This window comes from Anolis sagrei, chromosome 12, assembly GCF_037176765.1.
Source record: "Anolis sagrei isolate rAnoSag1 chromosome 12, rAnoSag1.mat, whole genome shotgun sequence".
Taxonomy (NCBI): domain Eukaryota; kingdom Metazoa; phylum Chordata; class Lepidosauria; order Squamata; family Dactyloidae; genus Anolis; species Anolis sagrei.
Window position 1 is genome coordinate 4,051,568 of NC_090032.1, and position 16,316 is coordinate 4,067,883.

Genomic DNA, 16,316 nt, shown 5'->3' on the forward strand with positions numbered 1-16,316 from the left:
TTACGGGGAAAACCAACTGAGCAGAAGGCACTTCAAACATTGACACAAATGAGAAGCCATTGCCAGAAGGGACAGAGAGTTTCATATACGCCGACGATCATGCCATCACCGCTCAAGCAGAAACCTTTGAAAGAGTTGAACAGAAGCTTAGGTGCTCTTACTGCCTATTACGGGGAAAACCAACTGAGCAGAAGGCACTTCAAACATTGACACAAATGAGAAGCCATTGCCAGAAGGGACAGAGAGTTTTATATACGCCGACGATCATGCCATCACCGCTCAAGCAGAAACCTTTGAAAGAGTTGAACAGAAGCTTTAGGTGCTCTTACTGCCTATTACGGGGAAAACCAACTGAGCAGAAGGCACTTCAAACATTGACACAATGAGAAGCCATTGCCAGAAGGGACAGAGAGTTTCATATACGCCGACGATCATGCCATCACCGCTCAAGCAGAAACCTTTGAAAGAGTTGAACAGAAGCTTTAGGTGCTCTTACTGCCTATTACGGGGAAAACCAACTGAGCAGAAGGCACTTCAAACATTGACACAAATGAGAAGCCATTGCCAGAAGGGACAGAGAGTTTTATATACGCCGACGATCATGCCATCACCGCTCAAGCAGAAACCTTTGAAAGAGTTGAACAGAAGCTTTAGGTGCTCTTACTGCCTATTACGGGGAAAACCAACTGAGCAGAAGGCACTTCAAACATTGACACAAATGAGAAGCCCATTGCCAGAAGGGACAGAGAGTTTCATATACGCCGACGATCATGCCATCACCGCTCAAGCAGAAACCTTTGAAAGAGTTGAACAGAAGCTTAGGTGCTCTTACTGCCTATTACGGGGGAAAACCAACTGAGCAGAAGGCACTTCAAACATTGACACAAATGAGAAGCCATTGCCAGAAGGGACAGAGAGTTTTATATACGCCGACGATCATGCCATCACCGCTCAAGCAGAAACCTTTGAAAGAGTTGAACAGAAGCTTTAGGTGCTCTTACTGCCTATTACGGGGGAAACCAACTGAGCAGAAGGCACTTCAAACATTGACACAAATGAGAAGCCATTGCCAGAAGGGACAGAGAGTTTTATATACGCCGACGATCATGCCATCACCGCTCAAGCAGAAACCTTTGAAAGAGTTGAACAGAAGCTTTAGGTGCTCTTACTGCCTATTACGGGGAAAACCAACTGAGCAGAAGGCACTTCAAACATTGACACAAATGAGAAGCCATTGCCAGAAGGGACAGAGAGTTTCATATACGCCGACGATCATGCCATCACCGCTCAAGCAGAAACCTTTGAAAGAGTTGAACAGAAGCTTTAGGTGCTCTTACTGCCTATTACGGGGAAAACCAACTGAGCAGAAGGCACTTCAAAATTTGTCACAAATGAGCAGCCATTGCCAGAAGGGACAGAGAGTTTCATATACGCCGACGATCATGCCATCACCGCTCAAGCAGAACCTTTGAAAGAGTTGAACAGAAGCTTTAGGTGCTCTTACTGCCTATTACGGGGGGAAAACCAACTGAGCAGAAGGCACTTCAAACATTGACACAAATGAGAAGCCATTGCCAGAAGGGACAGAGAGTTTCATATACGCCGACGATCATGCCATCACCGCTCAAGCAGAAACCTTTGAAAGAGTTGAACAGAAGCTTTAGGTGCTCTTACTGCCTATTACGGGGAAAACCAACTGAGCAGAAGGCACTTCAAACATTGACACAAATGAGAAGCCATTGCCAGAAGGGACAGAGAGTTTTATATACGCCGACGATCATGCCATCACCGCTCAAGCAGAAACCTTTGAAAGAGTTGAACAGAAGCTTTAGGTGCTCTTACTGCCTATTACGGGGAAAACCAACTGAGCAGAAGGCACTTCAAACATTGACACAAATGAGAAGCCATTGCCAGAAGGGACAGAGAGTTTCATATACGCCGACGATCATGCCATCACCGCTCAAGCAGAAACCTTTGAAAGAGTTGAACAGAAGCTTTAGGTGCTCTTACTGCCTATTACGGGGAAAACCAACTGAGCAGAAGGCACTTCAAACATTGACACAAATGAGAAGCCATTGCCAGAAGGGACAGAGAGTTTTATATACGCCGACGATCATGCCATCACCGCTCAAGCAGAAACCTTTGAAAGAGTTGAACAGAAGCTTTAGGTGCTCTTACTGCCTATTACGGGGAAAACCAACTGAGCAGAAGGCACTTCAAACATTGACACAAATGAGAAGCCATTGCCAGAAGGGACAGAGAGTTTCATATACGCAGACGATCATGCCATCACCGCTCAAGCAGAAACCTTTGAAAGAGTTGAACAGAAGCTTTAGGTGCTCTTACTGCCTATTACGGGGAAAACCAACTGAGCAGAAGGCACTTCAAACATTGACACAAATGAGAAGCCATTGCCAGAAGGGACAGAGAGTTTCATATACGCCGACGATCATGCCATCACCGCTCAAGCAGAAACCTTTGAAAGAGTTGAACAGAAGCTTTAGGTGCTCTTACTGCCTATTACGGGGAAAACCAACTGAGCAGAAGGCACTTCAAACATTGACACAAATGAGAAGCCATTGCCAGAAGGGACAGAGAGTTTTATATACGCCGACGATCATGCCATCACCGCTCAAGCAGAAACCTTTGAAAGAGTTGAACAGAAGCTTTAGGTGCTCTTACTGCCTATTACGGGGAAAACCAACTGAGCAGAAGGCACTTCAAACATTGACACAAATGAGAAGCCATTGCCAGAAGGGACAGAGAGTTTCATATACGCCGACGATCATGCCATCACCGCTCAAGCAGAAACCTTTGAAAGAGTTGAACAGAAGCTTTAGGTGCTCTTACTGCCTATTACGGGGAAAACCAACTGAGCAGAAGGCACTTCAAACATTGACACAAATGAGAAGCCATTGCCAGAAGGGACAGAGAGTTTCATATACGCCGACGATCATGCCATCACCGCTCAAGCAGAAACCTTTGAAAGAGTTGAACAGAAGCTTTAGGTGCTCTTACTGCCTATTACGGGGAAAACCAACTGAGCAGAAGGCACTTCAAACATTGACACAAATGAGAAGCCATTGCCAGAAGGGACAGAGAGTTTTATATACGCCGACGATCATGCCATCACCGCTCAAGCAGAAACCTTTGAAAGAGTTGAACAGAAGCTTTAGGTGCTCTTACTGCCTATTACGGGGAAAAACCAACTGAGCAGAAGGCACTTCAAACATTGACACAAATGAGAAGCCATTGCCAGAAGGGACAGAGAGTTTCATATACGCCGACGATCATGCCATCACCGCTCAAGCAAGAACCTTTGAAAGAGTTGAACAGAAGCTTTAGGTGCTCTTACTGCCTATTACGGGGAAAACCAACTGAGCAGAAGGCACTTCAAACATTGACACAAATGAGAAGCCATTGCCAGAAGGGACAGAGAGTTTCATATCGCCGACGATCATGCCATCACCGCTCAAGCAGAAACCTTTGAAAGAGTTGAACAGAAGCTTTAGGTGCTCTTACTGCCTATTACGGGGAAAACCAACTGAGCAGAAGGCACTTCAAACATTGACACAAATGAGAAGCCATTGCCAGAAGGGACAGAGAGTTTCATATACGCCGACGATCATGCCATCACCGCTCAAGCAGAAACCTTTGAAAGAGTTGAACAGAAGCTTTAGGTGCTCTTACTGCCTATTACGGGGAAAACCAACTGAGCAGAAGGCACTTCAAACATTGACACAAATGAGAAGCCATTGCCAGAAGGGACAGAGAGTTTTATATACGCCGACGATCATGCCATCACCGCTCAAGCAGAAACCTTTGAAAGAGTTGAACAGAAGCTTTAGGTGCTCTTACTGCCTATTACGGGGAAAACCAACTGAGCAGAAGGCACTTCAAACATTGACACAAATGAGAAGCCATTGCCAGAAGGGACAGAGAGTTTCATATACGCCGACGATCATGCCATCACCGCTCAAGCAGAAACCTTTGAAAGAGTTGAACAGAAGCTTTAGGTGCTCTTACTGCCTATTACGGGGAAAACCAACTGAGCAGAAGGCACTTCAAACATTGACACAAATGAGAAGCCATTGCCAGAAGGGACAGAGAGTTTCATATACGCCGACGATCATGCCATCACCGCTCAAGCAGAAACCTTTGAAAGAGTTGAACAGAAGCTTTAGGTGCTCTTACTGCCTATTATGGGGAAAACCACCTGAACAGAGGGCACTTCAAAATTTGTCACAAATAAGCAGCCATTGCCAGAAGGGACAGAGAGTTTCATATACGCCGACGATCACGCCATCACTGCTCAAGCTTTGAAATGGTTGAATAGAAGCTCTCCAAAGCTCTCCCCAAACCCGAACCTCACACACAGCAGCCTCCAACCTGATCCTTATTTTATCAAATTTTTTTTGGAGGGGGGGGGGAGATACTCCAAATTCTGACATCCAAATACATCTCACCTGGAGGAAGCCATTGGCAATATCCGCTGGAGTTGACCAAGACGTGCGTGTGGAAAGTGGAGTCGAACTCCTCATTGGCACTAGAAGACACATTGGGAAACAAGTCTCATTAGGGACACACACACACATATTCAAAAGCATGCATTAGGGAAGGCAACAAAATTCCAACTGCCAGTTTATTTCCCACACAAAATTCCAATTGCCAGTTCATTTCCCTCACAAAATTCCAACTGCCAGTTCATTTCCCTCACAAAATTCCAACAGCCAGTTTATTTTCCTCACAAAATTCCAACTGCCAGTTCATTTCCCACACAAAATTCCAATTGGCAGTTCATTTCCCACACAAAATTCCAATTGCCAGTTCATTTCCCTCACAAAATTCCAACTGCCAGTTCATTTCCCTCACAAAATTCCAACTGCCAGTTCATTTCCCTCACAAAATTCCAACTGCCAGTTCATTTCCCTCACAAAATTCCAACTGCCAGTTCATTTCCCTCACAAAATTCCAATTGCCAGTTCATTTCCCCTATCCTTCACACACTGCATAAGCTGCATTCTCTGCACAGAAAGTTCCCGGTGCAGAGACTCGACACTCGTACCTGACCCACCTGTTGTACAAAAGGATGTCCGGCTTCCAGACGCTGTCCGGCGTAAAGCGCAGAGTCTTCACGCCGGGGTATTCTGACTCGTTCCACCGCAAATAGTGATCGTACCAATACTGAAAGGGGGAGAAAGCAACCATCAAAAGAGCCGCACCAACGGTTTGGAGTGTTTCCCAAAAATTCAAAAAAAAGATGCAAGACACTGTCACTGTTGGAACCAATTTGCCCCGATAGCTGTGTGTTGTTGTTGTTGTTGTTGTTACTATTATTAAGTGCAATTTTGTCAGCACTGATTGTTTTTAAGTGTAGGCCAAAGTCTTTTGGTCAGCAAGTTTAGCAGCTCAGTAGTTTAACCTGCTGCGCCACCAGGGGGCTCCTCTATCACTACTATTAGTACCGCTACTACTACTACTACTATTATGTAAAACGCCATCATTGTTGGCACTAGTTTGCCCACAGAGGCCTATTATTATTATTATTATTTATTAAAGATGCTATCACTGTTGGCACCAGTCTGCCACCATAGCTACCTATTGTTATTACTACTACTACTATTATTATTATATTATGTAAGATGCCACCACTGTTGGCACCAGTTTGCCGCCATAGCTACCTATTATTATTATTACTATTACTACTACTACTACTACTACAATTATATTATGTAAGATGCCACCACTGTTGGCACCAGTTTGCCGCCATAGCTACCTATTATTATTACTACTACTACTACTACTACTATTATATTATGTAAGATGCCACCACTGTTGGCACCAGTTTGCCCCCATAGCTACCTGTTGTTGTTGTTGTTACTACTACTACTACTATTGTATTATGTAAGATGCCACCACTGTTGGCACCAGTTTGCCCCATAGCTACCTGTTGTTGTTGTTGTTGTTACTACTACTACTACTACCACTACTATTATATTATGTAAGACGCCACCACTGTTGGCACCAGTTTGCCCCCATAGCTACCTATTATTATTATTATTATTATTATTATTACTATTACTACTTCTACTATATATATACTACTCTCTCTCTCTCTCTCTCTCTATATATATATATGTGTGTGTGTGTGTGTGTGTATGTAAGATGCCACCACTGTTGGCACCAGTTTACCCCATAGCTACTTATTATTATTATTACTACTACTACTACTATTATATATAGAGATGTAAGATGCCACCACTTTTGGCACCAGTTTGTCCCCATAGCTACCTATTACTACTACTACTACCACTACTACTGTATATATATAGATGTAAGATGCCACCACTGCTGGCACCAGTTTGTCCCCATAACTACGTATTATTATTATTATCATTACTACTACTACTACTACTATATAGATGTAAGATGCCACTACTGCTGGCACCAGTTTGTCCCCATAACTACGTATTATTATTATTATCATTACTACTACTACTACTACTACTACTACTATATAGATGTAAGATGCCATCACTGTTGGCACCAGTTTGTCCCCATAGCTACCTATTATTATTATTATTACTACAACTACTATTACTACTACTATATATATAGATGTAAGATGCCACCACTGTTGGCACCAGTTTGTCCCCATAGCTACCTATTATTACTACTACTACTACTACTATATATATATATTATATATAAGATGCCACCACTGTTGTCACCAGTTTCTTGCGACATGAACCGGAGGACATCTTGGCTCCTCCACCTTTTCCAACACCCCTTAAACTACGTCTTACCATCTGCAGCCAGACGTTGGTGGTCAGGACTTGGTTCTTCTCATCCTAAAAAAAAAGGAAAAAGCGATTGACATCTCAACCTCAGAGGAAGGCGATGGCAAAAAAAGCCCCCCAAACGGGTTCAAATCCACGTCCGCTTACCACGTCCATGATCTGCATTAAGCTCAGTGTGAAATGGATGGTGATGGGCTGGGCATCGTCCCCCACCGGCCTTTCTAGTGGAGTGTAGTCCTCCATCAGGTCCTTCAGCAGCTGCCGTTGGTGGAACCCCCCTTGGGATCCTGAGAAACACACAGAGGAAAGGTCTCCGGTGTTTGCATCACACTGAAATACAACACCGCCTGAGCTCTGCGAGTGCAGCATATTCTCCTGACGTTTCACCTGCATCTATGGCAGGCATCCTCAGAGGTTGTCAGGTCTGTTGGAAACTAGGATATAGTTTCTAATGGTGTAACGTTAGAAAATGTGGACCATTTCCACTCCCTTGGCAGCCACCTCTCCACAAAAGTGAACATTGACACTGAAATACAACATCACCTGAGCTCTGCAAGTGCAGCATTTTCCCGAATGAAGCACAGAGTATTTGAGGACCAGGATATCCGTAGGGATACTAAGATGCTTGTTTATAAAGCTATTGTCATCCCAATTCTGCCATACACATGAGAAACGTGGACTGTCTACAGACGTCAACATTGACACTGAAATACAACACCGCCTGAGCTCTGCAAGTGCAGCATTCTTCCAAACAAAGAGAGAGTGTTTGAGGACCGGGACATCCGTAGGGATACTAAGGTGCTTGTTTCTAAAGCTATTGTCATCCCAATTCTGCCATACACCTGCGAAACGTGGACTGTCTACAGACATCAACATTGACACTGAAATACAACACCGCCTGAGCTCTGCGAGTGCAGCATTCTTCCAAACAAAGCAGAGAGTGTTTGAGGACCGGGACATCCGTAGGGATACTAAGGTGCTTGTTTATAAAGCTGTTGTCATCCCAATTCTGCCATACACCTGCGAAACGTGGACTGTCTACAGACGTCAACATTGACACTGAAATACAACACCGCCTGAGCTCTGCGAGTGCAGCATTTTCCCGAATGAAGCAGAGAGTGTTTGAGGACCGGGACATCTGTAGGGATACTAAGGTGCTTGTTTATAAAGCTGTTGTCATCCCAATTCTGCCATACACCTGGGAAACGTGGACTGTCTACAGACGTCAACATCGACACTGAAATACAACACCACCTGAGCTCTGCGAGTGCAGCATTTTCCCGAATGAAGCAGAGAATGTTTGAGGACCGGGACATCCGTAGGGATACTATGGTGCTTGTTTATAAAGCTATTGTCATCCCAATTCTGCCATACACCTGGGAAACGTGGACTGTCTACAGATGTTAACATTGACACCGAAATACAACACCGCCGGAGCTCTGCGAGTGCAGCATTCTTCCAAACAAAGAGAGAGTGTTTGAGGACCAGGACATCCATAGGGATACTAAGATGCTTGTTTATAAAGCTATTGTCATCCCAATTCTGCCATACACCTGGGAAACGTGGACTGTCTACAGACGTCAACATCGACACTGAAATACAACACCACCTGAGCTCTGCGAGTGCAGCATTTTTCCGAATGAAGCAGGGAGTGTTTGAGGACCAGGACATCGATAGGGATACTAAGATGCTTGTTTATAAAGCTATTGTCATCCCAATTCTGCCATACACCTGCGAAACGTGGACTGTCTACAGATATCAACATTGACACTGAAATGCAACACCGCCTGAGCTCTGCGAGTGCAGCATTTTTCCGAGTGAAGCAAAGAGTGTTTGAGGACCAGGACATCCATAGGGATACTAAGATGCTTGTTTATAAAGCTATTGTCATCCCAATTCTGCCATACACCTGGGAAATGTGGACTGTCTACAGACGTCAACATTGACACTGAAATACAACACCGCCTGAGCTCTGCGAGTGCAGCATATTCTTTATCTCATGCTGGGGAGAGAGGAACAAGCACTGGGATTGTGGCGTAGCTGGCTGAGTGTCAGCTGCATCAAGATCACTCTGACCAAAAGGTAATGAGTTCGAAGCCAGCCCGGGTTGGAGTGCGTTTCCAACCAATTGTGTAGCCTGTTGTCGACCTTTGCAACCTGAAAGACAGTTGCATCTGTCAAAAAGGAAAATTAGATACTACCTTAAAGTATGGGGAGGCTAAATTAACTAATTTATGAGGCCATAAAGAAGACTCCAGCATAGCATTCCAGCGGGGAAGCACGCGGGGAATGCGGAAGTGCTTCATCAGCGTCGCAGATGGACGATGAAAGCGACAGCTCCCCTGGCGGCCAGAAAAAAGTTAAATAGCCTCTGTGTATGTCTGTATATGTTGTATGTCAAAACTGGCATTGAATGTTTGCCATATATGTGTATACACATCCACTCACTTCCCGAGACCACTGCAACCCACATCCAATGACTGAGCAAGACCAAACTTGGCACACAGAGCCCCCATGACCCACTCTCCATCCTGGTGCACTTTGGAGGAGGATGGGCCATGGATGATGGGACTTGCAGCACATCCACTCACTTCCCGAGACCACTGCAACCCTCATCCAATGACTGATCAAGACCAAACTTGGCACAGAGCCCCCATGACCCACTCTCCATCCTGGTGCACTTTGGAGGAGGATGGGCCATGGATGATGGGACTTGCAGCACATCCACTCACTTCCCGAGACCACTGCAACCCTCATCCAATGACTGATCAAGACCAAACTTGGCACACAGAGCCCCCATGACCCACTCTCCATCCTGGTGCACTTTGGAGGAGGATGGGCCATGGATGATGGGACTTGCAGCACATCCACTCACTTCCCGAGACCACTGCAACCCTCATCCAATGACTGATCAAGACCAAACTTGGCACAGAGCCCCCATGACCCACTCTCCATCCTGGTGCACTTTGGAGGAGGATGGGTCATGGATGATGGGACTTGCAGCACATCCACTCACTTCCCGAGACCGCTGCAACCCTCATCCAATGACTGAGCAAGACCAAACTTGGCACACAGAGCCCCCATGACCCACTCTCCATCCTGGTGCACTTTGGAGGAGGATGGGCCATGGATGATGGGACTTGCAGCACATCCACTCACTTCCCGAGACCGCTGCAACCCTCATCCAATGACTGATCAAGACCAAACTTGGCACACAGAGCCCCCATGACCCACTCTCCATCCTGGTGCAGTTTGGAGGAGGATGGACCACAGATGATGGGACTTGCAGCACATCCACTCACTTCCCGAGACCACTGCAACCCTCATCCAATGACTGAGCAAGACCAAACTTGGCACACAGAGCCCCCATGACCCACTCTCCATTCTGGTGCACTTTGGAGGAGGATGGGTCATGGATGATGGGATTTGCAGCACATCCACTCACTTCCCGAGACCACTGCAACCCTCATCCAATGACTGATCAAGACCAAACTTGGCACACAGAGCCCCCATGACCCACTCTCCATCCTGGTGCACTTTGGAGGAGGATGGGTCATGGATGATGGGACTTGCAGCACATCCACTCACTTCCCGAGACCACTGCAACCCTCATCCAATGACTGATCAAGACCAAAATTGGCACACAGAGCCCCCATGACCCACTCTCCATCCTGGTGCACTTTGGAGGAGGATGGGTCATGGATGATGGGACTTGCAGCACATCCACTCACTTCCCGAGACCGCTGCAACCCTCATCCAATGACTGAGCAAGACCAAACTTGGCACACAGAGCCCCCATGACCCACTCTCCATCCTGGTGCACTTTGGAGGAGGATGGGCCATGGATGATGGGACTTGCAGCACATCCACTCACTTCCCGAGACCCCTGCAACCCTCATCCAATGACTGATCAAGACCAAACTTGGCACACAGAGCCCCCATGACCCACTCTCCATTCTGGTGCACTTTGGAGGAGGATGGACCACAGATGATGGGACTCGCAGTACCTTCACTAACTCCCTGAGACCCATGCGAGCCACATAAATAACTGATAAAGACCAACCTTGATACACAATTCCTTTCTCAAATAACCCGGGCAGCGCCGGGTTCCCAAGCTAATAAATAAATAAAGCTGAAGATGCATCTACACTGTAGGATTAATGCAGTTTGGCATCATTATGTGATGGAATCCTGGGAGTTGTAGTTCAGGTAGAGAAGGCTCACAATCTTGTAAAACCACAACTCTCAGGATTCCAGCACATATTATTATACAGAAGAGACCCCAAGGGCTATCTAGTCCAACCCCTTCTGTAATGCAGCAGGACACAATTCAAGCCCTCCTGACAGATGGCCATCTGGGCTCTGTACAAAAACTTCCCGGCAGCTGTAGGAAGGGAAAAAAGGGGCGAGTTTTGCAAAATTCCACGTTCAGAGTTTATGTTTTGTCATTGAATGGGCTTCAATTTATGGTGGGGGAAAAAAATGTGCAAAACGAGCCAGAAATCAGCAGATTTGAAATGCGCTGGAGAGCAGTGATGGGGTTGCCAGAAAACAGACCCATAAATAAAGGCATCTGAGAGCAAAACCAAAGATTCCTAGAAGACAAAATGACTCAATTGCACTTGGCGCGCTCAACAGTAAAAGGAAGAAAGAACTCTCGTCTGTTGGCTGCAATTGATCACCTTGATTTGCATTGAAAAGCCTTGCAGAGTCAAGGCTTGGTTGCTTCCTGCCTGGGGGAATCCTTTGTTGGGAGGTGATTAGCTGGCCCTGGTGGTTTCTTGTCTGGAACATCCCCCTGCTTGAGGCAAGTGTGAAAGTTGCAACTCACTCGCCTCAGGAAGCAGCCAGGTTTTGAAGCTGCAAGGCCATTTGATGCTAATCAAGCTGGCCAATGGCAACATACACACATGCGTCCAGCAGAGAAGAGTTCTTTCTCCCACCCTGGACATCACTCCACAGATAAATAAACCCCACTTGCCTTGTTTCCAACGGACCTCACATCCTCTCAGGATGCCTGCCACAGATGTGGACAAAATGTCAGGAGAGAATGCTACTGGAACACGGCCAGACAGCCCGGAAAACTCACAACAATCCACCAATTTGATGCTTTACCCAGTGTTTGAGGCAAGTGTGAATGTTGCAATTGGCCACCTCGATTAGCACTGAGTGGCCTTGCAGCTTCAAAGCTTGGCTGCTTCCTGAGACAAAAGTGAATTGCAACATTCCCAATCACATCCAGTAGAGAAGAGTTCTTTCTCCCACCCTGGACATTGTGAGACTAGGCAAGTAGGGGCGAAACGTCAGGAGAGAATGCTACTAGAACATGAAAACTCACAACAACTCAACTCCCGTGGCGTATTGACAAAGCGAAAGAGGGAGGGAAGGAAGGCATTGTGAGGTCAGTTGGAAGCTAGACAAGTGGGGGTGAAACGTCAGGAGAGAGTGCTACTAGGACATGAAAACTCCCAGCAACCCAACTCCCGTGGCGTATTGACAAAGCGAAAGAGGGAGGGAAGGAAGGCATTGTGAGGTCAGTTGGAAACTAGGCAAGTGGGGGTGAAACGTCAGGAGAGAATGCTACTAGAACATGCCCTGAAAACACCCAGCAACCCAACTACGGTGTGTTGACAAAGCGAACGAGGGAGGGAAGGAAGGCATTGTGAGGTCAGTTGGAAACAAGGCAAGTGGGGGTGAAACGTCAGGAGAGAGTGCTACTAGAACATGCCTTGGGAGGGAAGGAAGGCATTGTAAGGTCAGTTGGAAAGTAGGCAAGTGGGGGTGAAACGTCAGGAGAGAGTGCTACTAGAACATGAAAACTCACAGCAACCCAACTCCTGCGGTGTGTTGACAAAGTGAAAGAGGGAGGGAAGGAAGGCGTTGTGAGGTTAGTTGGAAACTAGGCAAGTGGGGGTGAAACATCAGGAGAAAATGCTACTAGAACATGAAAACTCCCAGCAACCCAACACCTGCGGTGTGTTGTCAAAGCGAACGAGGGAGGGAAGGAAGGCAAAGAAGGGCAGGAGATGCTCCTGTTTGAAATGCAAGACCCTAAGCTGAACTGACAAGGCTCGGCCTCCTTCCGAAGGAACCCAAGGCTCTGCATCAAATCCAACCTGGCAAGCATGAAAAGTCATCCCGAGCGATGGAAGGAGAGCGTTCCGAAGCAAAAGGTTTGGAAAGCAAGAGATAGGAAAGCAAGAGACAGGAAAGCGTGCACAAAAAGACACACAATGCTGCAAAACTGCAGGAAGGGAAAAGCGGGGTGAGTTCGGAACCGAAAGTGGAGCGGAGTCCCAAATCTTCCGATTGAGAAGGAACATCCATCTTGCTTAGGAACACAAAACATCCCAAAGATCTCTGATCCACGGTGGAATCGAGAGAAAACTAGATCTTGGAGACGCCGTTCGCATCCTAATTTCCCGACTCAAATGTCTCGAAAGTGATCTGTAATTGACACCGACGGGAAATGGACCGATTTGGACACCTCCCAACCCAGCCGAAAGCCAAGATTACGGTACCTTGGACGAGGAGGAGAACGCCGAAGGCACAAATCCGGAGGGACGAGGAGGCCATGGCCGCGGTGCCAACTAGTCCATCCTCTTCTCCGCGGACGAAGGATGCGCCGCTCGCAACAGGATCTTTATTTAGACAGCGTTCGGGGAGGAGGCGGAGGCGAGCGAAGCATCCGCTGGACAGTCTTCCGCTCGCATTAATGCCGTCGCTTTCGCCGGAGAAGCTTCAAAGGGGCGGCACCTAAATAATGGGAAGGATACGGGGCATTAATCCCCCCCTGTCGAGAGTCCGTGGGAGATTATACAAAACAGACAAGGAACGGGTAAACAAGAGAGTGGCTTAGCGAGAGTGCGGATCAGTATTCCCGACACACAGAGTGGCCAAAAAAAAAAGCAAAAAAGGGGATCTCAAATCTTTCAATGAAAAGTGATGCCCCCACCTTCGTTGCTTGGCTTTGGATGGGAATATTTTTAATAAATCAAACGCAGAAATAATAATCCTTAGAATGTGCTCTTTAACGGCCACTATTCATTTTCTTCACATAATCACCAGACAATTGGATACATTTCTGCGAAGGATGAACAAGTTTTCTGAAGCTGTCACAGAAGAAGTCGACACTCTGTTTCCGCAACCAGCGCCAGCATCCTGGGTACCCATCGTGCACAGATCTTCTGATAGCCAAGCAAAGCAAGAATGTGACCCACACATAATCACCAGACAATTGGATACATTTCTGCCAATGATGAACAAGTTTTCTGAAGTTGACACTCTGTTTCCACAACCAGCATCTCACAGTTCTCCCATCCTGGGTACCCATTGTGCACAGATTAACTACCACTATTCACATTTCCACATAATCATCAGACAATTGGATACATTTCTGCCAATGATGAACAAGTTTTCTGAAGCCGTCACGGAAGAAGTCGACACTCTGTTTCCGCAACCAGCGCCAGCATCCTAGGTACCCATTGTGCACAGATCTTCCGATAGCCAAGCAAAGCAAGAATGTGACTCACACACAATCACCAGACAATTGGATACATTTCTGCCAACAATGAACAAGTTTTCTGAAGCTGTCACAGAAGAAGTTGACACTCTGTTTCCACAACCAGAGTCAGCATCCTGGGTACCCATCGTGCACAGATTTTCTGATAGCCAAGAAAAGCAATAATGTGACCCACACATATTCAGGATGATTGTCCTGAATAAATGTGTCAACTACCACTATTCACTTTTCCATGTAACCACCAGACAACTGGATACATTTCTGCCAACGATGAACAAGTTTTCTGAAGCTGTCACGGAAGAAGTCGACACTCTGTTTCCACAACCAGCGTCTCACAGTTCTCTCATCCTGGGTACCCATTGTACACAGATCTTCCCATAGCCAAGCAAATCAATAATGTGACCCACACATAATCACCAGACAATTGGATACATTTCTGCCAGTGATGAACAAGTTTTCTGAAGCTGTCATGGAAGAAGTCGACACTCTGTTTCCGCAACCAGCGCCAGCATTCTGGGTACCCATCATGCACAGATCTTCTGATAGCCAAGCAAAGCAATAATGTGACCCACACATAATCACCAGACAATTGGATACATTTCTGCCAATGATGAACAAGTTTTCTGAAGTTGACACTCTGTTTCCACAACCAGCATCTCACAGTTCTCCCATCCTGGGTACCCATCGTGCACAGATTAACTACCACTATTCACATTTCCACATAATCACCAGACAATTGGATACATTTCTGCCAACGATGGACAAATTTTCTGAAGCCGTGACGGAAGAAGTCGACACTCTGTTTCCGCAACCAGCGCCAGCATTCTGGGTACCCATCGTGCACAGATCTTCCAATAGCGAAGCAAAGCAATAATGTGACCCACACATAATCACTAGACAATTGGATACATTTCTGCCAATGATGAACAAGTTTTCTGAAGTCTACACTCTGTTTCCGCAACCAGCGTCAGCATCCTGGGTACCCATCATTTTCTCCACATAATCACCAGACAATTGGATACATTTCTGCCAACGATGAACAAGTTTTCTGAAGCCGTCACGGAAGTCAACACTCTGTTTCCGCAACCAGCGTCTCACAGTTCTCTCATCCTGGGTACCCATCGCGCACAGATCTTCCAATAGCCAAGCAAAGCAAGAATGTGACTCAAACATAATCACCAGACAACTGGATACATTTCTGCCAACAATGAACACGCTGGTTGCAGGAACAGAGTGTCGACTTCTTCCGTGACAGCTTCAGAAAACTAGTTCCTCATTGGCAGGTCATTCCACAGATATATAAATGACCAGGTCATTCCCTGGTCATTCCACAGATATATAAACCCATTTTTCCTAGTTCCAACAGACCTCATTACCTCTGAGGATGCTTGCCATAGATGCAGGCGAAACGTCAGGAGAAAAATTGCCTCCAGAACATGGCCATATAGCCCGGAAAAACCTACAACAACTCATGGATTCCGGCCATGAAAGCCTTTGACAATACATTGGCAGAAATGTATCCAATTGTTTGGTGATTATGTGTGGGTCACATTATTGCTTTGCTTGGCTATCGGAAGATCTGTGCACGATGGGTACCCAGAATGAGAGAACTGTGAGATGCTGGTTGCAGAAACAGAGTGTCGACTTCTTCCGTGACGGCTTCAGAAAACTTGTTCATCATTGGCAGAAATGTATCCAATTGTCTAGTGATTAGGTATGGGTCACATTATTGCTTTGCTTGGCAGTCGGAAGATCTGTGCACGATGGGTACCCAGGATGCTGACACTGGTTGCAGAAACAGAGTGTTGACTTCTTCCGTGATGGCTTCAGAAAACTTGTTCATCGTTGGCAGAAATGTATCCAATTGTCTGGTGATTATGCGGAAAAGTGATTCGTGGTAGTCACGGAAGAAGTCGACACTCTGTTCCTACAAACAGCATCTCACAGTTCTCCCATCCTGGGTACCCATTGTGCACAGATCTTCCGATAGCCAA

At 46.4% G+C, this 16,316-nt stretch overlaps 1 protein-coding gene across 3 annotated transcripts in view; it reads right to left on the reverse strand.

Moving 5' to 3' along the window:
* Nucleotides 1–13,820, reverse strand: part of LOC132764205 (neuronal acetylcholine receptor subunit alpha-7-like) — a 39,502-nt gene extending 25,682 nt beyond the window's left edge. For 2 of the 3 annotated variants that reach the window (XM_060758090.2, XM_060758089.2), the window contains exons 1-5: nt 13,322–13,820; nt 6,948–7,087; nt 6,807–6,851; nt 5,075–5,184; nt 4,467–4,546 (exon numbers count right to left, since the gene is read on the reverse strand). In XM_060758090.2, the coding sequence (XP_060614073.2) occupies nt 4,467–4,546; nt 5,075–5,184; nt 6,807–6,851; nt 6,948–7,087; nt 13,322–13,376 (430 nt within the window). In that variant the 5' untranslated portion in view covers nt 13,377–13,820. The remainder of the gene's footprint in view (nt 1–4,466; nt 4,547–5,074; nt 5,185–6,806; nt 6,852–6,947; nt 7,088–13,321) is intronic. The other variant, XM_067472323.1, reaches the window with a different exon arrangement.
* Between the last annotated feature and the right edge of the window lie 2,496 nt (nt 13,821–16,316).